General features: G+C 50.5%; 1 protein-coding gene and 2 long non-coding RNA genes across 3 annotated transcripts; 2 read left to right on the top strand and 1 right to left on the bottom strand.

Moving 5' to 3' along the window:
* The first annotated feature begins 945 nt into the window (after positions 1-945).
* On the top strand, positions 946-8,159 carry LOC106998652 (uncharacterized). Its single transcript, XR_001445170.3, has 4 exons — positions 946-1,172; positions 1,271-2,572; positions 6,386-6,425; positions 7,602-8,159. It is a non-coding gene; the product is annotated as an uncharacterized LOC106998652 (long non-coding RNA).
* Positions 8,160-15,364: 7,205 nt separating this feature from the next.
* LOC144341379 (uncharacterized) lies at positions 15,365-21,476 on the top strand. The gene is made up of 6 exons (XM_078004617.1): positions 15,365-15,737; positions 16,557-16,633; positions 19,748-19,820; positions 20,240-20,371; positions 20,930-21,037; positions 21,179-21,476. Exons 2-5 carry the CDS (start codon positions 16,576-16,578, stop codon positions 21,021-21,023), a joined length of 357 nt encoding a protein of 118 aa, XP_077860743.1. The 5' UTR covers positions 15,365-15,737; positions 16,557-16,575; the 3' UTR covers positions 21,024-21,037; positions 21,179-21,476.
* Positions 18,553-19,815, bottom strand: LOC144341380 (uncharacterized). The gene is made up of 2 exons (XR_013418267.1): positions 19,677-19,815; positions 18,553-19,294 (listed from the first exon to the last, which is right to left on the bottom strand). It is a non-coding gene; the product is annotated as an uncharacterized LOC144341380 (long non-coding RNA).
* Positions 21,477-22,220: the final 744 nt, after the last annotated feature.

The following is a 22,220-nucleotide window of genomic DNA, read 5'->3' as shown; positions in this document are numbered from 1 at the left end:
GCAGCCAGGGGTTGCAGCCCTCCTGGGTACTCACGTTGCTGTGTGCCTGGGTGGAATATGGGATGGATGGCCCGTGCCCTGGGCATGGCGGTGAGCCCGCGGCCCTCAGGCCTGGCCCCTGCAGGCATGAGCTCTAGCCCCAGTCCAGCGTGAGGCAGAGGCAGAGCCGAAGGGACGTGTTATTGGTCACTGGGGGCTGGAACTGGTGACAGGTGTGCTCTTCCCACACATCCTAAAGAAAACAGCTGCGACAATACTTCGTGCATGGTGCTGCGCATGTAAGGCAACACACACTGCTCGGAAGTGCTTGGAAGTGTGACTGTGAAAGTGATTTTCCTCTTGCTGTGCACTGAATGGTGTCCCCCCAAATTCATTGCTGGAGCCCTAACCCCCAGTGTGATGGTATTTGGAGACAGGACCTTTAAGGAGGGAATGGGGGTTAAACGAGGCTATTCGGGTGGGCCCTAATCCACAAGGACTGGGGTCTTTATATGGAGAGGAAGAGACCGCAGGCATGCTGGTGCACAGAGGAAAGGCCGCGGGTGGGCGCAGCAGGAAGATGGCCACCTGCAGCCAGGGAGAGGGGCCTCCAGAGAAACCAGCCTGACGCACCTTGGACGTCCAGTCTCCAGGACGGTGAGAAAGTCACATGTGTGCTATAAGCGTCCCAGTATGTGGCACTTTCTTAGGCAGCCTTAGCAAACGAATAGAACTTGGAGATGGACACAGACTGCTCCCAGGTGTTCACCTGGCCGTGTAGCCCTCATCTTTGCTCCCACTCTCATTTCCAAGGAGCCTGTGGAGCTGGCTGTGCAGTCGTGTAGGCAGTAGCGCTTTGCAGGCTACAACATCTCCCCCGTGGGCCTTCTGGGTGCACACAGAGGCGGAGCCTCTTGGAGCAGAGTCACGGGTAGAGCTCTCCCGACTCCACCTTGGCCTCCCATCAGTGGTGAATAAGGCGGAAGCTGAGGGGACAGTCACAGCCAGGACAGGAATGTCACCCCTAGCTGGCAGACGTGCTCTGAGCAGTCTGGCCTGGGATCCTCTGCCCTGCCCACTACTTCAGGAGGCCAGTGTGCTCACTGCCATCCCACAGCCTGGGGACCCTGGACTCCAAACCTGCGAGTGCTGGAGCGGGCGGCTGGAGACCACCTGGACACTTTAAAACACAGGTGCCTTATAGCGTATGTAACAAACCTGCACCTTGTGCACATACACCCTAGAACTTAAAGTATAATAAAAACAACCAAACGAACAAACAAAAACACAGGTGCTCGGCGGGAAAAAATCTCTGCTGGAGTGGGTGGGGAGAGGGATGGGGGACCCTGGGTCCCAGGCCCTCTGCGATTTTCTGATGGACTTCCTTCCTTGGGAGCACGGGCTCAGGGAGCTCCTGGCCTCTCCTCCTCTACCGCGTCCTCCGCCAACCGCCTCCACCTGCTCCTGGCCTGATGTCCGCAAGGTCATGGGTGCAGTAGTCCAGGTCCAGGCTCACTGCGGAGGCAGCCCTCTTCAGACAGGAGGCAGAAGAGACGGTCCCAGCAGGTTAGCTTTGACTTTAAAACTATTATGTAATTATGTATATTATTATTGTCATCAACATCTTTTTATTCTGCAAATACTAATTTCATGTCCAGTATGGGCAGGCTCTGTGCAAGGTAAATTACTAAGTTTTGTTAATGAAGTCAAACCAAGTCATGGATTCTATAAAAAGACAACTATTTTAAAATATGGCATCAATGACATTATATAGTTAAGATAGTATAAAGACACGACTTGGAACGAGCAAACGTGGGAACAAGGCAAGGAGAACATTTAGCTTCCTTTCAGAGTGCTCACACTAATTGCTGATGAAACATTTCTGCACTCAGCAGAGAATCAGTCCATAGCCCCCCTCTGATTTAAATGTGGCCCAGCTTGGACTCTGAGAGCAAATGTCCCAGCGCCCCGGGAAGAAGTGATGCAATTCTCTCTTTGTGCTCTGTTTATCATTTCTGAGAAGCAATGACGCACCTGCCTCTTGCAGTTTGGTCTAATTACTTGTCTGATCTCCCCCAGGAAGATGCAGCTGTATTCTCCCTTGGCCTCCAGAGAGTGGGGGCCACAGACTCTCCTGGAGGAGTGGGGCTGGCCATCGTGGGCAGGGGAGGTGGAGACCCTTCGAAGCTGATCTGTATTGCAGGGTGTGGAGTAGGTCTGGGGGTTCCTGTGCCTCTCATCTTTAAAAACCAGCAATAAGGTAGTTTACTGTGAGCCAGACCCATCATTCTCTTTCCTCCCTGGAGCCATCGACGACTCTTCCCCTAAGGGCTGGAAGGGAGGGTCCCCTTTCTTTGACTCCCCTTGCAGTTCCTCTGATGCTGAAGAGTAGGGCTTGCAGGGACTCTGCCTCCTGCAGGGAGCAGCCACTGTTTCCAGGGACCCTCCCAGAAGAGGAGCTAATTTCACACTTTGGGACTCCATAGAAGCCGGCTTCCTGGCAGTTTGAAGCGTGCTTCTCACACATCTTCCACCAGCTTGTTCGTCTGCCTATATCTGAGGATCCTTTAAAGTGATTGAAACAAAATTAAGGGTAAGAAACTTAAAATTCGCTCTGTGCTTGCTATGTGCCAGACACAGTATTTGGCATGATACAGATTTTCACTGACATCAACTCACTTGGGCAGGCGACTTCACCTCTACGTGCCTTAGTGTCCTTACCTGTACTGATAAATCTAATGGTACTCGCACTTAACCAGAGGGGTATTGTGAAGAAAGACTGATGTAATACACATAAAAGACTCAGAACAAATCCTAGAATAGGCAGCATTCAATAAATGTGAGGAGATATTTCATCCTCCTCCTCCCCATCAAGGTAGATATTTAGCCCATTTTACAGATGAAAAAGTGGAGGCCCAGGCAATGGAGTCGTCCTCACAATGACCTCCTGAGGAAAGTGGTACAACCCCAATTCAACCCAGCCCAGAGTCCTCCTGGACCTCACACCACCACAGCATCTCTCCTCTCGGGACCCACCAGAACGTCTGAAACCTGGAAAATAATTACTACCTCCCTGTGTTATCATTGACTTCCAAATTCTTCCACATAGGACAGTGGCTTTCAAATTTGTTTGGTTTGGTTTGGTTTTTTTGAGACAGGATCTCTTTCACTCTGTTGCCCAGGCTGGGGTGCAGTAGCATGATCATAGCTCACTGCAGCCTCAACCTCCTGGGCTCAAGTGATCCTCCCACCTCAGCCTCCCAAGTAGCTGGGACTATAGGTGCACGCCACCACACTTGGCTAATTTTTGCAATCACAGCACCATCATTGTGTGTTTTGAATCTACCATTGAAAGGCAGAGATACGTGGTTCTGTTAGAACTATGAGTGAATAAATGTGTGTTGTCTTAAGCCACCCAGTTTGTGGCACTCAGTTACAGCAGTCCCAGGAGACCAACACACTCTGAAATCAAAGCTTAGTGTAATTTTTAAAAATTGTACTATTTTTAGCCCAGTTCTGGGCCACGTGCTCTTAGGAAGCAATAGTCCTGATTCGATGTTTCCAGCTGGAGGAGACCCTTCCTCCCCTCACCCATCCAAAGAGATGACCTTGGGGCCGGGCTGCCGGGCGACATCCAGAACAGAGAAACTCTCTGCCCAGGAAGAAGAGGGCTCTTTATTTCTGAGATAGAGTCTGCCGAGTGGCTGGAACCACAGGCATGCACCACCATGCCTGGCTAATTTTTGTATTTTTAGTAGAGATGGGATTTCACCATGTTGGCCAGGCTGGTCTTGAACTCCTGACCTCAGGTGATCCACCCGCTTCGGCCTCCCAAAGTGCTGGGATTACAGGCATGTGCCACTGCACCTGGCCAAATAGGGTTTGTCCGGCTGCCAGCAGGGGTCCAGCTGCCCTTGAAAGATGGCGTGGCCCGCCCTCTGCCGTGGTCCCCGCCTGAGCCATGACGGGGAGAGGGAGGCCTGGAAGATAAAGACCATGGAGGCAGATGCAGTAATCTCAATTCCTGAGGCTGCTCCTGGGATCCAACCCAAGTGGGTGGATGCCTGTTTGTCAGCCCAGCCACACATGTAGACCAGAATCAGCCAGCTTCCATCAACCTTCACTTCAAGCATTCAGACATACAACAATTCGTGCATCTGATGGCTTCTGGAATCACATTTGAAAAGGGAAAGCTGTTGTAAACACATCAGCTGCTAATCAGACCACCTCAAGGAACACTAGGATGAGTGGTTTTTGTTTGTTTGTTTATCTGTTTGTTTTTTTGAGACAGAGTCTTGCTCTGTCCCCCAGGCCGGAGTGCAGTGGTGCGATCTCGGCTCACTGCAACCTCGCCCCCTGGGTTCAAGCAATTCTCATGCCTCAGCCTCCCGAGTAGCTGGGATTACAGGTGCCTGCCACTACGCCCTGCTAATTTTTTAATTTTATTTTTAGTAGAGATGGGGTTTCACCATGTTGGCCAAGCTGGTCTCAAATTCCTGACCTCAGGTGATCTGCCTGTCTCAGCCTCCCAAAGTGCTAGGATTACAGGCATGAGCCACCATGCCCAGCCAGATGAGTGTTCTTTACAGAGCAAAGGTATTTTTAAACACGAAGCATCACTCTGTGGAGGAGTATGCTGGGGCTGCAGTAACAAAGTGTCACGAGCAGAGGGGCTTAAACCACAGAAGTGCCTCGCCTCAGAGCTCTGCAGGCTGGAAGTGCAAGAGCAAGGTGTCCACAGGGTTAATTCCTACTGAGACTGTGAGAGCAAATCTGCCAGGCCTCTCCTCTAACTTCTGGTGTTGGCAGGCAAAACTTGGGGTTCCTTGGTTTGTAGAGACATCACCCTGATCTTTGCCTTCATCTTCACATGGCCTGTTTGTTTGTTTTGAGATGGAGTCTCACTCTGCCACCCAGGCTAGAGTGCAGTGGCATGATCCCTGCTCACTGCAACCTCCTCCTCCCAGGTTCAAGTGATTCTCCTTCCTTGGCCTCCTGAGTGGCTGGGATTAGAGGCATGCACCACCATACCTGGCTAATTTTTTTTGTATTTTTGTTAGAGATGGGGTTTCACCATGTTGGCCAGGCTGGTCTTGAACACCTGGCCTCAAGTGATCTGCCCACCTCGGCCTCCCAAAGTGCTGGGATTACAGGGATGAGCCACCATGCCCGGCCAGTTTGGAAGTTTTTGAAAAGCTAAACACACACACACACACACTATTGTGATGCCCCCAATTCACCCCAAGACATACACTAAACAGAAATGTGTGCATGTCCACCAAAAAACACGCAAGAATTTAGAGAGCAGCACTGCTGGTGATTGCTAAAAACTGAAAACATTTCTAACCTCCATCCTCCAAGGGGAAAATGGGTGAATAAATAGAGGTGTGTTCAAATGGCGGGATTCTACTCAGCACTAGAAAAGAGCAAACTGCAGCCTCACGTGGCAATGTGGATGGGCTTAATGGGCCTCATGCTGAGAGAAAATCAGGCACCAAAAAGAAGAGACAATTTTGTTCCATTGACAGGCAGTTCAAAAACAGGCAAAAGGTGTCAGGAGTCAGAACAGGGCTTACCTTTGGGAGTGGGTAGCAACTTGGGGGGCTGTGGGATTGAGGGGGCAGTTTCTCTCCTGCTTCTAACATTCTGTTCCTCAATCTGGGTGCTAGTTAGAAAAGCGTGTTCTGTTTGTGAGAATTCACTGAGCTGAGGTTATGATACATAACATGATATGATGCATAATATGATATAGAATAGAACACGATATAACATCTCTCAGCTCTGGCTTCCTTTTGCTTGTAAAATGAAATAATAAGAATACTCACCCTAGCCGGGCATGGTGGCTCACACCTGTAATCTCAGCACTTTGAGAGGCTGAGGCAGGTGGATCACCTGAGATCAGGAGTTTGAGACCAGCCTAGTCAACGTGGTAAAACCCTGTCTCTACTAAAAATTAAAAAAAAAAAATACAAAAACTTAGCCAGGCATGATGGCACACTCCTGTAGTCCCAGCTACTTTGGAGGCTGCAGCAGGAGAATGACTTGAACCCAGGAGGCGGAGGTTGCAGTGAGCCGAGATCACGCCACTGCACTCTAGCCTGGATGACAGAGTGAAGAGTGAGATTTCATCTCAAAAAAAAAAAAAAAAAAAAATTCACCGGGTGTGCTGTCATGTGCCTGTAATCCCAGCTACTGGGGAGGCTGAGGCAGGATAATCACTTGAACCCAGGAGACAGAAGTTGCAGTGAGCCAAGATCATGCCAGTGTACTCCAGCCTGGGTGACAAGAGCAAAACTACATCTCAAAAAAAAGGAGTACTCACCCTGATAGAGTCAATGTGAGAAATAATAAAAGTTCCTGGGACATACTAACTGCTCAATAAATGACAGCATTTTTTTTTTTCTAGGCGGAATGAATCTTTGGTGATGAAAGTGAGAATCTGGGAGGTAATGGTGGCGGCCTGTGGTGGGAGCCTCTGGGGCGCTGCTGAGAGATGGCGCTGAGTGGCGTTATGGGCGCAGGCTCACTTTCTAATAATTCTTCCAGCTGGGTACCTGATTCGTGGGCTTTTCTGTGGGCATGTCATACTTCAACACAAAAATAACTTACCAAAAATGCAAATAAAAGTATCCATTTCACAGATTATGAGGATTAAAGAGATAAGAAACCTAAAGCACTTAGCATTGTGCCTCCCACGGTTTAATAGCTCGGTGCCTGTCTGCTGTTGTAGCTGCACAATCCCTTATCCAGAAAGCTGTGGGTTTTTGGCATTTGAGTTTGGGGAGCTGTAGGCTGGTAATACAGGGCATATCCTGAATATCACTTACCACCTGCTGCTGGGTCCGACCCGCAGATCCTGCCCGAATGACAGATGAACACATGCACTCAGACACAGGTATCCAGTGAAAGAGTGGGCTAGGGGACTGGACCACTCGCAGACACCGAGGAGGGTGCTGTAAAGAGTCAGCATCTGTGGCCCTGACAAGCTGGTGCTTCGGGCATTTATTTAGTACAGATTTAATGACAAAGGCCTCGAGTCAACACACTTGTGGGTAATTATCATGGTTGCTCCCCTAGAGAGAGCAGTCCTGCGCACAGATGATTAAAGGCCAGGTTCCAAGGCCTAAGTAAATTAACTTATCTAGATCAGTTTCTTTATATCCCCTTGTTATCTAACCTAAGCTTTCAGGTACCAGAAAAGAGAATCTGGCTGCCTTCAGCCCAAATCCTTTTCTGAAGCTTTTGTAAAACCTCCAGGCTTTCCAGGAAGGTTTGCATCTTTCTACAATTTTTCCCACCACCTGACCAATCTCCTACAACCCCCTACATGTCTGGGCAGTGCCCCCCAGAAAACACAGTATCACTATTCTCACCAATGGATACAGAAAATCTATAAATAGTCCCAAGTCCATTCAAATCAATTTTATCCCTAAATGGGTTTTGTCTCCAAATTTACACACAAAAAATGTTCCCAGAGCGTTTTGGATTTCAGAATTGTGGATAAGGGATTGGGCACCCATATTTTCATCATCATGATGTGTATGATGTCATGTGTTTTCTGCAACTGGAAATTGGATCATTTGTGTATGGTCCAATTTTGTATGACATTTCCCATTCTACAGAGATGTGAAAACTGGAAGAGAAACGGGCAGTACCTCTAAGATTCGCCTAAACAGATGCTGTGGTTTCCATCAAACCACAGGCCACCCCAGCATCTCAGGTTGTCCTGAGAGAGCCACAAGGCCAGGGCCCTTGAGGGATTCCCAGACACCAGCTGCTCCTCCAGGCACCAATTCCACCCTCCACCTTTCTGTGCCGGTCCCAGACCCAGGCAGCCCAGGTGAGAAGCTATGGGTAGGAGGTTTCCCAGTGGGTAGGGGTGCCAGACTAAGCAGCTAGAAATATAGAATGCTGGATTAAATGCAAATTTCAGATCAATGATAAATAATTTTTTGTGTAAGTGTATCTCATGCAGCATTTGAAATACAATTTAATCAAATTTAACTAGATGACCTGCATGTTGTACGAAACTCCCTAGGGGGTGTGTCTCCAGGATAGAGCACCAGTGGAGAATGGCAGCCCACACTGTTATGGGATGAAGTGTGTCCCCCAAAATCAACATGTTGCCGCCCTAACCCCCAGAACCCCGGAATAAAACTATATTTGGAGTTAAGGTCTTTAAAGAGGTAATTACATTCTAATGAGGTATTTAGGGCAGACCCTAATCCAATAGGACTGTATCCTTCTAAGAAGAGGATGGGGCATCAGAGGAGAGGCCATGTGAGGATACCATGGGAAGGCGGCCACCTGGAAGCCAAGGAGAGGGGCCTCAGGAGAAACCAGCCCTGCTGACACCCTGAGCTCCTTGTACTTCCAGCCTCCTAGACTGTGAGAAAATATACTTGTGTTATTTAAGCCCCTCAGTCTGTGGTTCTTTGCTGTGGCAGCCCTAAGAATCTAATACACATGCCAACCTGTCCAGGCACAGATGGGCCATCTTCAGGGAGAGGGTATAGGGGGATCTGCAGGCCTGCCAGGGATGAACCATGAGGTGGGGCCCTCAGCAATGGAGGCAGCTTCCCCCAACCCCAAGCCCCCAGACCCTCCCCCTGTGATATGTATGCTCTGAGTTCAGTCTGTTTCCAAGCCCCTTCCTATGCCTGTGGAGTCAATGTCACCCCCAGTCTCGGGGTATCCTTGCACTGATACACTACACTACACCCTCATACCCACCCCACGGCTTCCTGAACTGCACCCCCAAGTGCACCGCTCTGCATCTGGCTTCTCCATCAACCACGTGCCCTGGAGTTTCTCCGAGCTGTCCATGTGGGCAGCCTCCTTTTGAAGCCTGGAGTGGGTGAGTATTGAGCAGAGGCGATGGCAGGGTCTAGAGCTCATTCATTCCTGAGTAGGGGAAGCTTTAAGATTCCTTCTGTACCATAAGTGAGTGCCGCCCTGCCTGGGGATGTGCACACCCTGCCCTGAGACTACTGCCTCAGACCATGGGTAGCTGGTCAACCTAGGCATTGCCCACGCCTCCCACATGAGCGGTGGGCAGCCCCACTGCCCCTCTGTTCATTGACCTGTGGAGTCTCAGAGATGTCTTGTTTTTTTTTTTTTTGAGACAGTTTTGCTCTGTTACCCTGGAGTACAGCGGTGCAATCTCTGCTCACTGCAACCTCTTCCTCCCAGATTCAAGCGATTCTCATGCCCCAGCCTTCCAATTAACTGGTATCACAAGCGTGCACCACCATGCCCAGCTAATTTTTGTATTTGTAATAGAGATGGGGTTTCGTCATGTTGGCCAGGGTGGTCTCAAACTCCTAACCTCAAGTGATCTGCCTGCCTCGGCCTCCCAAAGTGCTGGGATTACAGGTGTGAGCCACCGCACCCAACCTGTCTTGATTTAATAGTCATTCAAGGTGCTCATTTCTTGACTGAATGACTACAAGAGCAGATATAAATGAACACATCCAATCAGTCTTGCCCTGGGTCTGAAGTGGGATTCTCAGCACCAGCGATCTGTTGCACTGGATCATTCTCTGTAGTGGTGCCAGCCTCTGCCCTGCAGGATGTTTAGCAGCGTCCCTGGACCTCACCCACTAGATGCCAGCAACAGCTCCCTGCCCCGGTTGTGACAAGTAAAAATGTCCTCGGACATTACTTCAAGCACGGAGGTTGGGAACCGCTGTTCTCAATGTTTCCAAATGCATCTCACACCATAGGTCTATGCACAGAATAAATGAATGATTCACTGTTGACCAATGAAGGTTTTGTTTGGAGACAGGTGTTATAACAGCAGGAAGAAAACTCCCCAAAGAAAAAGTGTGCTATCAGCTGAAGCATCTCCCAAGTCCAGCCCTGCACCCCCACGTGCATCCCCACACGCATGTGCTGTCAGGAATCAACCGAACCCTTGTTTCTGTCGCAGAAAATTGGTGGAAGCAATCCTTGCTTGCGTGCCGGGATGCCTGTCCAGGTGAAGCCAGCGGGAGTCTCTCCAGATTCTAAGGCAGTGATGGGAAAGTGAAGGAAGCAGAAACGACCAAGGGCCGTCCTCTGTCAGTAATTCACTCTGTCAGCCCTCCCTAAGCCGGGTGGTGGGTGTTGTGCATCAGGACGCCGGGCTCTTGTGGGGTAATGAGAGGGACTCACACATGGCCAAACTGTGACTCAAACCTGGCAGGACTCCAGAGCCCACTGGCTTCACTCTGCCCTCTTAAATTCTACAATTAGAGCTCCCTGGGGGAGGGCAACCCATTGACTTAAATGTTCACTCACCTGTAAACAGGTGACATGAGATTTTCTCCCATTCATGGGTTTCCTGATGTTAGGCTGGAGCACAGAGCAGGGGCCATAGGACACCTATGGGCTGAAGAGAACCCTGGGTAGAAGACAGTGTGTGTGTGTTTCACGATGGTGCCAGGAGCTGGCCCTTTGATATAAACCAGGTCCTATTTTGAGCGTGCTGGGAAGTTCAGTAGTAGCGTTCCATAGACACTTCTGAGATGCACAGGCACTTTTCCTGCCTAATGTGGCCAGGAAAAATTGCCCTGATAAAACCAATGACATCATGGATTAGAACCTGAGGACTGCGCAGTCTAGTGGTTCCCGATCTTGCTGCCTTTCACGGCTCCCCAGGCGATGTTAATAGGCAGCAAAATCAAGAACCACTGGCCCTCAGGGCCCTTGCTGCCAGTAAACAGGCAGCAGTCGATGTCCAGGCCCTCCCCACCAACTAAATCGGGGTCTCCAGGATGGGCTCGTGCCTCCGCGGTTCCTGGCTCCCCCGGTGCAGCTGGGACCTCCTTCAGTGATCCAGTGCAGGATTCTCACACCGTAACGCGCATCTAAACGAATCGGGGCGCTTGTGAAAATCTGAATTCTGGCTCAAAAGGCTTGGATGAGCCTGAGATTCTACTAGGAGCTAGGAAAAGTGTGATCCAGAGCTAGGAAAAGTGTGATCCTTGGATGCTTGTCATCTGGGAGCTTGTTAGAGGTGCAGGATCTCAGGTCCCACCCAGAACCTAAGGATCAGAATCTACATTTGAAAAAGGTGCAGGCTTGTTGAATATAAGTCCCTAGTTTGAGACAACCTACTACAGCCTGAAGCCTCTATTTGCTCATGAGGAAGTGAGGTTCAGAGAAATGGGGCCCTGGACCCCACAGCTACTCAATGCAAAAAGCTTTAGGAACTGTGCTTGCCTGCAACCCAAGCGTCTTCTTCCCACCCTTGCTTGTCTCACTAAAGATTGCATTTGTTTCTCTGACAATGATAATTTCAGGCAAGGTATAAAACTTGTTCCTCCTGTTACATTTAATTCAGGCATGAAACCAAACAAACCCAAAAATGTAGAAAGGAAAGAGAAGAAATGGGGCTAAAAAAGATCTAAAAATGGGACAGAAGCAAGGTGCCTTTTTCATCTTCTCTTTGATTAAAAAAGGTCTGTGAGCTCGAAGCCCACAGGTATGTGACTCAGTGCAGACGAGGGGAAACTCCGTGGGAAGTTTTGGATCCTTCCTATTAGAAGAAACAGGAATTTAGCCCAGCTCAGGGAAAACATACGAGCTTTCTTTGACTCTCCCAGGATGAGCTAGTTTCAGCATCGTGGTGAAAAAATAAAATAATACAAAAGTGTTCACCAAAAGGAAGTTCTGTTTCCTCTATTTCTGAACCCACAGAGAGCTAAAATGACTCTGATGAGTCAGAAGCCAGCGCCCCTGAGGGAGCCACCAAAGGAAGATACTGAGCTTTTAATGTTTCCTTAAAGGGCAGCCCTAACCCCTCCCAGGGCGGAGCTGATTTTTGGAAATAGCCAAAAGTGGTTTCAAGTCACATCACGTGATTGAGGTGGGTGACCAAACTCAGCACGATGTTAGAAACCAATCCAAATGTGACAATAAGTGACATTCCTGGTTTGTTTATTTATTTATTTTGAGATGGTGGTCTCTATCCGTCACCCAGGCTGGAGTGCAGTGGCATGATCACGGCTCACTACAGCCTCTACCTCCCAGGGTCAAGCCATCCTCCCACCTCAGTTTCCCAAGTAACTGGGACTACAGGCATATGCCACCATGCCCAGCTAATTTTTTTATTATTTATTTTTTGTGGAGACGAGGTCTCGCTATGCTGCCCAGGCTGGTCTCAAACTCCTAGATTCAAGTGATCCTCCCACCTTGGCCTCCCAAAGTGCTGGGATTACAGGCATGAGCCACTGCACCGGGCCTGGTTTCTTCATGCAGGCTGTCACCTGGCTCTAGAAGGCAGTTTCTTATAAAAGTCCCAGCTGCGGCTTGAGCAGGAACAGCTGCATGGACAACAGCATGGAGCTTCTCAAGGTGCCTCCTTCGAAGGGCAAAAGTGGGTCTGATGAGTTGTTCAAAGCGGGTACCCAAGGGTCACATTCCCTGCATCCAACTCCCACTCCCACTTCACTCCTTCCTTCCTTCCTTCCTTTCTTTCTTTCATTTTTTAAACAAGCTTGGGCAAATTTTATTAAAGGAAAATTTTGCATGGTTTACTTTTCACCAATCTGTTCTGGCGTGCTTCTAATGATGTCAGAATCACCTGGATCAATGATAGCCATTGTGCACACTCTGTAGTATTTTCCACATGCTGTGCCCAGTTCAATATTATTGCCACCGTAGTGATGGACACCAATTTTGGCCAACATTCCATAGCTGGGCAGTTATGAGAATGACCAATTTCACTTTGCCTTGTCTGATCATCTTCAGAGTCTGCTTGTACCCCAGCTCGTACTTTCCACCTTTCATAACGAGTTGGAGCCTACAGTTGACTGACTCCAGGAACTTTTTCTTGTTCTTTGTGGCCACCAACTTCCTGCCTTAGGTGCAGGATGACCTCCAACCGAGAGCAGCCACTAAGATGGCCGGGGAGCCTCATTTCTTTCATAAAGGTGATTGCCCATTTTCAGACACAGGATAGGGGTTTATTGAGGGTGCCACCAAGGAGAAGGGGGTCACTACCTGAGAAGGGGCCATGGGGGGCCCATGGCAGGTGGCAGAGGGCAGAGCAAAGAAGGGGCAGACATCGCCCCTATCAGTTTGCTTGTGCTGCACTAATGAAGTACCACAGATCGGGGCTTAAACAATGCAAACTTACTGTCTCACAGTTCTGGAGGCCAGAAGTTCAAGATCAAGGTGTGAATAGGGCCTGTCCCCTCTGAAACCTGTAGGGCAAATTCTTCCTTGCCTCATCCTCGCCTCTGTGGGTTGCTGGCAATCCTCGTCATCCCTGGGTTTCCAGCTGCATCCCCCTAATCTCTGTTTCTGTTGCTGTTATATGGCATTCTTCCTGTGTCACTATCGTCATCTGGCCGTCTTCCTGTAAGGACAGCAGTCATCACGGATTAGGGGCCCACTGTCCTCTGGTAGGACCTCATCTTAACTATTTACAGCTGCAACACCCTGTTTCCAAATAAGGCCACTGCCTGAGATACTGGGGGTTGGGACCTCAATGTATTTTTCTGGGGAAACACAAAATTCAATCTGTAATGCCACCTTTGTCAAAATTGTTTCTAGAATATTAATTAGGCTCATTCACCCCACCTGAGGGTTTTTTTGGTTGTTGTTGTTTTTTTTGTTTTGTTTTGTTTGTTTTTTGAGACAGAGTCTCACTCTGCTGCCCAGGCTGCAGTGCAATGGTGTGATCTCGGTTCACTGTAACCTCTGCTTCCTGGGTTCAAGCTATTATCCTGCCTCAGCCTCCCAAGTAGCTGGGACTACAAGTGCCCGCCACCACACCCAGCTAATTTTTGTATTTTTAGTAGAGATGGGGTTTCACCATGTTGGCCAGGCTGGTCTTGAACTCCTGACCTCTGGTGATCCACCCACTTTGCCCTCCCAAAGTGCTGAGATTACAGGCTTGAGCCACCACACCCCGCCCTGAAGAACTATTTTTATCTGCACAATGCTTCATTCAAACAAACCCTTTCTTGGAAATCTAATCTGTTGTATCCCAGAAGATCTTGAAATATAATTATTGTGCTTTTTTGTTGTGGTTTTTTTTTTTGTTGTTGTTGTTGTTTGCTGCTTTGTTTTTTGCTTTTTTGAGATAGAGTCTTGCTTTTGTTGCCCAGGCTGGAGAGCAGTGGCACCATCTCAGCTCACTACAAACTCCACCTCCCTGGTTAAGTGATTCTCCTGCCTCAGCCTCCTGAGTAGCTGGGATTACAAGCGCCCGCCACCACACCCAGCTAATTTTTGTATTTTTAGTAGAGACAAGGTTTCACCATGTTGGCCGGGCTGGTCTCGAACTCCCAACCTCAAGCGATCCGCCTGCCTCAGCCTCTCAAAGTGCTGGGATTACAGGCATGAGCCACCTCGCCAGGCCTATTGTGCTTTTTTCCCTTCCCCTAGTCTCTCCTAAGTGCTCAATGAGCAGGCTCCTGGCGGTAGGATGCAGAAGGCCTGAGTTAACAGGGCCTTTCATTCACTCTGCAGGCTCTGGAGAGGCCCAAGGAGCAGGCTGGTGTCCCAGGGAAGACCCTGGAGGGGAGGGAGGCCCCTGGCTCTGCCCACAGCTGACTATGCGGGAATCACCGGGGCAGCAGTGGGCCGGGGCAGCAGTGGGCCGGGCTGCAGCCACGGAGGAGGTCAGGTCCTGGGCCAGGGCCTGCGGGTGGTTAGAGAGTAGTGAGTGGGGACAGCCTGCTGCGGCTTGACGGATCCTTGGGCACAGACCTCCCTGCTCCTCCTTGGCCCTCCCTCCAGGAGGCACAGCCTCAGCCTCCTGCGTTCTTTCCTCTGCAGCTGCCTGCGCTCAGCCCTGAACACCCTCCAGGCCTTGAGGCTCTGCTACCCCACGCGGAGCCCCCATTTCAACAGATGCAGACATCCCAAAGCCCCTTCCCCACAGCCCGAAGAGAAGTCCTGGCTCTACAGAGAGAGCAGAGAAGCGGAGCCCCCCGGGATGCCCCCCGAGACCTCCCTCTCCCCAGCACCCAGGATGGGAGCACGCACTTCCCGTGGCTGGGGGAAGAAACTGCCACACACAGGGAGGCTGAACACAACAGGAGTCTATTGCGCACAATCCTAGAGGCCAGAGGCGGTGGCGTCAAGGCGCTGGACGGCCGCCCTCCCATCGGAGGCCCGGGAAGAATCCGTTCCCTCCTCTTCCAGCTTCCCTGGCTCAGTGCAGCACCCCTGCAACCTCTGCCGCCATGGTGACATCGCTTCCCCTCTTCTGTGCCAAATGTCCCCCTGCCTCCCTCTCCACCAGAATAATCCCCTCATCTCAAGCCCCTTCATTTAATCACACCTGCAAAGCGTTTGCCGCCTAAGGTAACAATTACAGGTTCCAAGGATTAAAACCTGATATGTTCGGAGGCCATTATTCTGCCTACACAGAGGGGTTGGCTTAGGACACCCGTCCTTGGTGCCGGGTAAAGCTGCCCAGGGAGCCTGGAGGAAGCCTTCTCTGTCTGTTTCAGCCCCCACAGGTGCCCCAGGGGAGCCGCCACTGAGGTCCTCGGGCTCTGATCGAAGTATGACGTGACAGCAAGTCCACTCCTCTCCCCGCTGACTCTGGCACAAGTTTTCCGCGTGGCCAGGGATGGGTGTGAGCAGCCCAGAGTAGGGGCCGGCCCAGGCTCGGCCAAGGTCCACACGTCTGCCTGGCCGTCATGCCCAGCTCCATGTGAGATGGGACCACCAGCGCTGGCCACCTGGGGGACTTCCCTGAGGGCCAGCTCGCAGCTCTTCGCCAATATCTCATCCCAATCTGCAGATGCTAGACCGTAAGTCTTCACTACTCAAAGCGGGGTGCCAGGGCCAGCAGCAGCCCCCCTCACCTGGGAGCTTGTTAGAAAAGAAGACCCTCAGGCCCAGCCTCAGCCCTTCTGCATCAGAACCTGCATGTTTACCACCCGCCGGGGAGTCCTGGGCCCACGACAGTGAGAAACACGTGTAGAATCAACTCCAGCGCCTTTTCCCCTCCCACCAGTGCAACTGCTCATTCCATTCCAGAGCTGGTCTTTTCTCTCCTGGCAGGAGTGTGGGCTGCCTGCCTCCCCAGGGGATGGGCGTGTGGTTTGGAAGCCAAGCAGTGCTCATTTGGTTTATTTATCTTCCTGAGACTTAATCTAGTTTGAATTTCAGATAACATTCTAAAAAGGCTTCGCTTGTTTTTCTTATCTGGAGTGCACTCGTGTTGAACAAAGTTGAGAAACATTTCTGCGGCTGATCGCGGAGCTTCAGACCCACCCTATGGGGGGCTGCCTTCCCAGTGATCTCTAAAACCCATCTGATTTGGACCCTTCCTGTGGTGAACATCTGTTGTTTGTCCACATGGCTCTCTTCACTTCCCTTTAGAAAAGGTCTCCTCCCATGGGAAGGAGGCTGCCAATCACAGCAGGCCCACCCTCTCCTCTACCCGTCACATGATGCAGGTCATGTGGTGGCCACATGACACAGGCCAGCCTCTGTAAAGCGTCTGTGCCCCTGGCCACAGTTGATTGGTCTGCTGTTGACACGTGACTGAAACTAGACCAATCAGAATTCTTCCTTCCCTGAGGCGTTTAAAATCAAAGCTGAGAAATTGTGTATCTGTTTTTCAGGGATCTCTAACCTGCAACGATGTCAGAGAAGTACTGCTACCTGGAGGTGCTGGCTCATGGCAGCCTGCCCTATGGAGGTACCTGCCTCCTGGTACTCTGCCCTGTAGAATTTTTCTGCCACACAGAGGTTCCCTGCCACATGGAGAATGCCCACCTGCAGGGGGAGGAATGACACCAGGCACAGAGAAACCTAGGTCAAAGTCGGAGCCACAGGGCGTCTCGGCTCCATTCCAGAGCCACGTTATACTTCCTGATGTCCCTGTACTCACTACAGTTCTTAGAGCTCCCCGAAGTCCTAACATATTCCCTTTTCTGTCTAGTTTGAATTTGATTTCTGTCTTTTGCAACAGAAAAAGTCCTAACACATTTCCATTTTGGAAATCTTCGGATAGCGGCCATGTTGGAGTACAGGATATCATCCTCCTTATTGCCATTCGGAGACTTTTCCAATCTCACTCCATGTCCCTCACCTCTTCCCATGGAAATTTAGCTCCTGCACTTGACTCTTCCAAGGTCCAGATATAGCCAGGGTTCTTTCACGCACCTGCTGGACTATTCCAGACACCTGTGAAGCTCTCCTGGGTGCCTGTTGAGCAATCCCAAGTACCTGCAGGATTCTTCCAGTTCTTTGGCGGTGGTTCTTTTTTGAGACAGGGTCCCACTCTGTCACCCAGACTGGAGTGCAGTGATGCAATCACGGCTCTCTGCAGCCTTGATCTCCCAGGCTCAGGCGATCCTCCCACCTCAGCCTCCCGAGAGGCTGGGACTACAGGCATGCGCAACCACGCCTGGCTAATTTTTTGTATTTTTTGTAGAGACAAGGTTTCGCCGTGTTGCCCAGGCTGGTCTTAAGCTCCTGGGCTCAGGCAGTCTGCTCACCTCGGCTTCCCAAGTAGCTGGGACTACAGGCATGCACCACCACGCTCAGCTAATTTTTTAATTTTTGTAGAGAGCAGGGGTCTCACTAATGTTGCCCAAGCTGTTCTAGAACGCCTGGGCTCAAACGATTTCCAGTCCTTTTGTTTCCCCCCAACACTTGAGTGTCGGCACTTCGATGACAACATTATCCCCATCTCATTGTTATAATTAGCATCTCTCTTTCCCCTCGCTAGGCTGTAGGCATTCCAGAGAGACACTGGGTCTGGTAGCGCAGGGTCCTAGTGGATTTCGGATCATAGAACATGCCCAACACGTGTTATTGATGGACCACCCAGACCCTCAGTGTGGATTTTGAACTCCGTGTTGGTGAACATACTGTGTTTCGGTGAATATTTGTGAATACTCTCAGAAAGGCCATAACCCACCTCCCTGCCTCAGCCTCCACCTCTGGAAAATGCAGGAAATAAAAGCTCTCCCTCATGGGCTTGTCAGGAGGACTCAGTGCCCACGAAACACTCAGGACAGTGTCTGGCATCCAGTAAGCATCTCAGAGCATTTTGTGTGTCATTTACATTTTCTTCCCCCCCACACACACACACCTCCTCTGTTTCGCTCACCCTTGCCTTCTCATCTTCTCCTGCTATTTCTTCACCCCATCCCTGTCTGTCAGCCGAGGGAATCATTGGATAGCATGGGCACCCACCTCTGCAACAGGGAAATGCTTGGGGCGGGCTGTGTGGCAGCTGAGAAGATCTGCTGAGATGCACCTAAATAGAAGAAGGCTCCCTCCAACTCCATGTATCTATCCCATCTGCTTCTTTCCAACCTCACCCCCACTGCCCCAGTTTAGAGCCTCTGTCTAGACAGGTGCTGACCTCTGACCGTCTAGATGTAATCCCTGGTTTATCTCGCTGGGAGCACCAGGTGGAGACCCCTGCAGAGGACATGCGGCAGCTGCGCTGGCCCAGGGAGTTAGCGCAGGCTCCAGCATTCTCTCAGCCCCCAATCTTCCCTTACAAGGTGAAAATGCTCATTTTCTTTTGCACACGTGCTTTTGGCTCTGATGACTCAATTCCCACCCGTCAGAGTCTCTTAATAAACATGAGGGTGTGAGTAGTCAGTGCCAACTGTCTGGTTGTATTCTCTGAGCAGCCAGGTGAGCTTGGGCATGTCCTTCTGTCATCCAAGTGTGCAGCCCTGGACCCCAGAGTCAGGGCACTGGGCAGGGAGGGGCCCTCTTGGTGAAGCCCCTAGGTCAGCAGCTGGCAGCACACCTGGAAGCTGCTTCCTCACAGCTGGATCGTGCCACTAAGTTCCACCACGCTGAGCTTTCAGAGTGACTCAGTGTTGTCATCCTTCTCTTCGTATAAGGACAAGAGTCATTGGATTCAGGGCCCACCTTAAATCCAGGACGATTTTATCCCATGATTCTTCATTGATTACAACTGCAAAGACAGTACTTTCGAGTAAGGTCACGTTCACAGATTCTGAGTTTACCTGAAATTTGAGGGGAAACATTCTACCTTCTACCGTGTCCATCCCTCCCCTTACCGCCAGGACCCCAGTTCCAAGAGCCCCTTCTCTGCCCTCATGCCAGGGCCCTGGCACCCAAGTTTATTGGGCCATTACATAAGAGCATTACATAAGAGTTCCCCACTCCCCTAAAATCTGATCTCTCCCAACATTTCAGAGCCCCACATGCCACTTAAAAATTCCCCAGAATTTATGGGAAAGAAAGGTACATGACATTGATGTTATCAAAATGTCCATGAAGTGACATCCACTTTTTGTTCTTCTGATTCATTTTGTGTTTTCTGGAGCAGGTCTTTAACACACTGGAAAGGCCTTCCTAAGAGGAACTGTTTATGATACAGAAAAGAACAGCGGCATTCAGAAAGGTTTATCTTTCAAGGTTTTTGTTTTGATTTTTAATTGCAGTAAAATATGATAAGAAAGTTTAGCATTTTAACCATTTTTGTTTTGGTTTGGTTTGGGGTTTTTTTGTTTTGTTTTTGACAGAGTCTCGCTCTGTCACCAGGCTGGAGTGCAGTGGCATGATCTCGGCTCACTGCAATCTCCACCTCCCGGGTTCAAGTGATTCTCCTGCCTCAGCCTCCCGAGTAGCTGGGATTACAGGCGTACCCACCACACCTGGCTGATTTTTGTATTTTTAATAGAGACAGGGTTCCCCCATGTTGGCCAGGCTGGTCTCCAACTCCTAACCTCCAGTGATTCACCTACCTTGGCCTCCCAAAGTGCTGGAATTATAGGCATGAACCACCATGGCTGGCCTGACTGTCCTCTTGTTCCAGATTGTCTTTTCAGATACAGCAAACAGCCTTGGAGAAGGAAAGAGGTGGTGTCTCCCTACAGCGCAGAGAGCAGGTTTGGTTATTACCTAATATTTTAAAGATAATGTCTCCCTCTGGGGCAAAGGTTAGGTGTGTTTTCTTACCGCCCGTTATAAAGCATCTGCATCCCCTGAGCTCAGGGTTTTCCCTCGGTGATGCAAATTCACTGCACAGCAGCATCCACCTGGGCCCTCCACGTCACCCCCATGGGGTTTTGGGGACATAGGAAACCAGTGCAAACATTAAGCTTGTATTAACCATGTCTTCCATTCTCTGTATTCTGATGCTTTGCTATCTGGGACCTTGCTGACCCTGGAGGGACTGCCCCACCCAGTACTAGCCAATCCCCAGAGATAGTAAACCAGGCTCCTGCAAACATGCTTTTCAAATGCAAACCAACCAATCTTAAGCCCATGCCCCAGACACCTCCTCTATTGGGTTTTCACACTCCAGGCCACTATCCACCTGCCTAACCACCCTGGGAGCAAGTACCAGACAACTAGGGACACAAACAAGGCTTTTGCCCACATGTCCGCTGTCTCCTAAGCCTGCTGACAACGCCTGTGGCCCCTCCTCCTGGGAGCTGTGAGTAACAAACTGTCCTTTCAATGACAATCATTTCCTGATCTGTTGGCCTTACTATAACTCAAATATTGCATTAATACACCACATTTTATAGCAAAACTTATGCTGCTTGCTGTGCTGTGAGTAACAAAGTCCTTTGTCTCTGCCCTGGGAGTCTTGCATCATTAGGCAGCATTTGTCAAACTGGCAGGCTAACTGCTAGCCTAGGAGCAGGTAAAATTGCAGACCCTTCATAGCTCTTGACAAGACCCAGGTCTGCTGCTGCTGTGCGTTTCATAGGAACTGTGGTGTTCGATGGAAGAAACAGACGATCTGGAAACAGAGAAGATGCCTTTCCCGTCTCCCCCTGCTCAAACCGGGTGTGAGAGGAAGTTGGATCCACTGGAAAGAGCTGTGGGTGGGCAGGGAGCTGGGTTCTCTGGGTTTTTAGAAGGAGGAGGGAAGTTTGAGGTCAGAGGAGGATTTGTCAGTCCCAGCTGTGGAGTTCTCAAGCAGATCCTCTCAGACTTCAATGCGAACACGAATCGCCTGGGAATCTGATTCTGACTCTGGGTCCAGGCTGGGTCCCAAGATTCTGCATTTCCAAGGCTCTCCCAGGGGATGCCGATGCTGCGGGTCCTTGGACCACACTCGGAGGAGCCACTCACACTAGAAGATACACTCAACGTAAGGCCACACTCGCTGGCATGCCTGGAGGAGGGGGAGGGGAGGGCTTCCATACGGCTCCCACCCGGACCCCACTTCCTCCCCCTCACCGACGCACCCCAAGCATACGCAGCCTCGATTCCAATGTGTGCATCCGTTCAGCAACCAAAATAGGATTCTCAAGGCTGTGCCTCCCAGGGGACCCTAGGAATTTCCTGGAACAGACATGGGGTTGTCAGGATGGCCCTGGTCTCCAGTCCCCTCCTGACAATCCTACACCAGAAGGTTTATCTGGATCCCCCTCCAGCCTCCTGGAAGTCTGGCTGTGCATCAGTTGCCTGGCACACAGATGACAGCCATTAAATGCCTTTCGAATTAATGAAAAAAATCTATCAATCTATATTTGTGTATTTTGTTGCTCCAGGGGACAATCAAAAGAAAATAAATCCCCCAGCCGAAATAACTACACTGGTTTATGGCCTCTGTATTCGTTGATCTGCTCTTGTGGAAGCTGAGAAGATCCTATTTTTGCGCCCCCCATGCTCAGACCTGGGTTATTTTTTGTCTCCAAGCTCTCCTAAAGAGTTGACGTGTTGGCTGCGCGCAGTGACTCGCGCCTGTAATCCCAGCACTTTGGGAGGCCGAGGCAGGTGGATCAGCTGAGGTCGGGGGTTCAAGACCATCCTGACCAACATGGAGAAACCCTGTCTCTATTAAAGATACAAGACTAGCCGGGCGTGGTGGCGCATGCCTGTAATCCCAGCTCCTCGGGAGGCAGAGGCAGGAAAATCGCTTGAATCCAGGAGGCGGAGGTTGCGTGAGCCAAGATTGCACCATTGTACTCCAGCCTGGAAAACAAGAGCAAAACTCCATCTCAAAAAAAAAAAAAGAGTTGACATGTCTCAGCCTATTACCACAAAGCCATGCCGTGCATTTAGTGAGAGGAGACAGTAGGGACAGGAGCTCAAGCAAGAGGCCTCCTCTCCTACAATGCCCAGGAAATAGTCACAAGGTGAGACGGCAAACAAGGGTGGGCCTAAGGGGTCGGCGGGGCTGCTCCTGAAGCAGCCACCAGCTGAGTCCTGTGCTCTCCCCCCGGGTTTCCAGGGAAGCAAGTGTGGCAGCCCCACCTCTGCCCACCCTGTTGTCGCTCCACTTCCAGAGAGGAGGGTGCGGGCTTGAACTCTGCAGCCCGTGTTTGCAG

This window comes from Macaca mulatta, chromosome 6, assembly GCF_049350105.2.
Source record: "Macaca mulatta isolate MMU2019108-1 chromosome 6, T2T-MMU8v2.0, whole genome shotgun sequence".
Classification (NCBI taxonomy): domain Eukaryota; kingdom Metazoa; phylum Chordata; class Mammalia; order Primates; family Cercopithecidae; genus Macaca; species Macaca mulatta.
This window is presented reverse-complemented; position numbering and strand designations above follow the sequence as displayed.

Bases quoted from the DNA above. Each gene is read 5' to 3' on its own strand.
- LOC144341379 (XM_078004617.1), top strand. From the start codon at position 16,576: ATGTCAGAGAAGTACTGCTACCTGGAGGTGCTGGCTCATGGCAGCCTG. The intron at 19,821-20,239 runs GTTTGGTTATTA...TTCACACTCCAG, and splicing joins CCCTACAGCGCAGAGAGCAG to GCCACTATCCACCTGCCTAA. The intron at 20,372-20,929 runs GTGAGTAACAAA...CTCTGGGTCCAG, and splicing joins GGCCCCTCCTCCTGGGAGCT to GCTGGGTCCCAAGATTCTGC.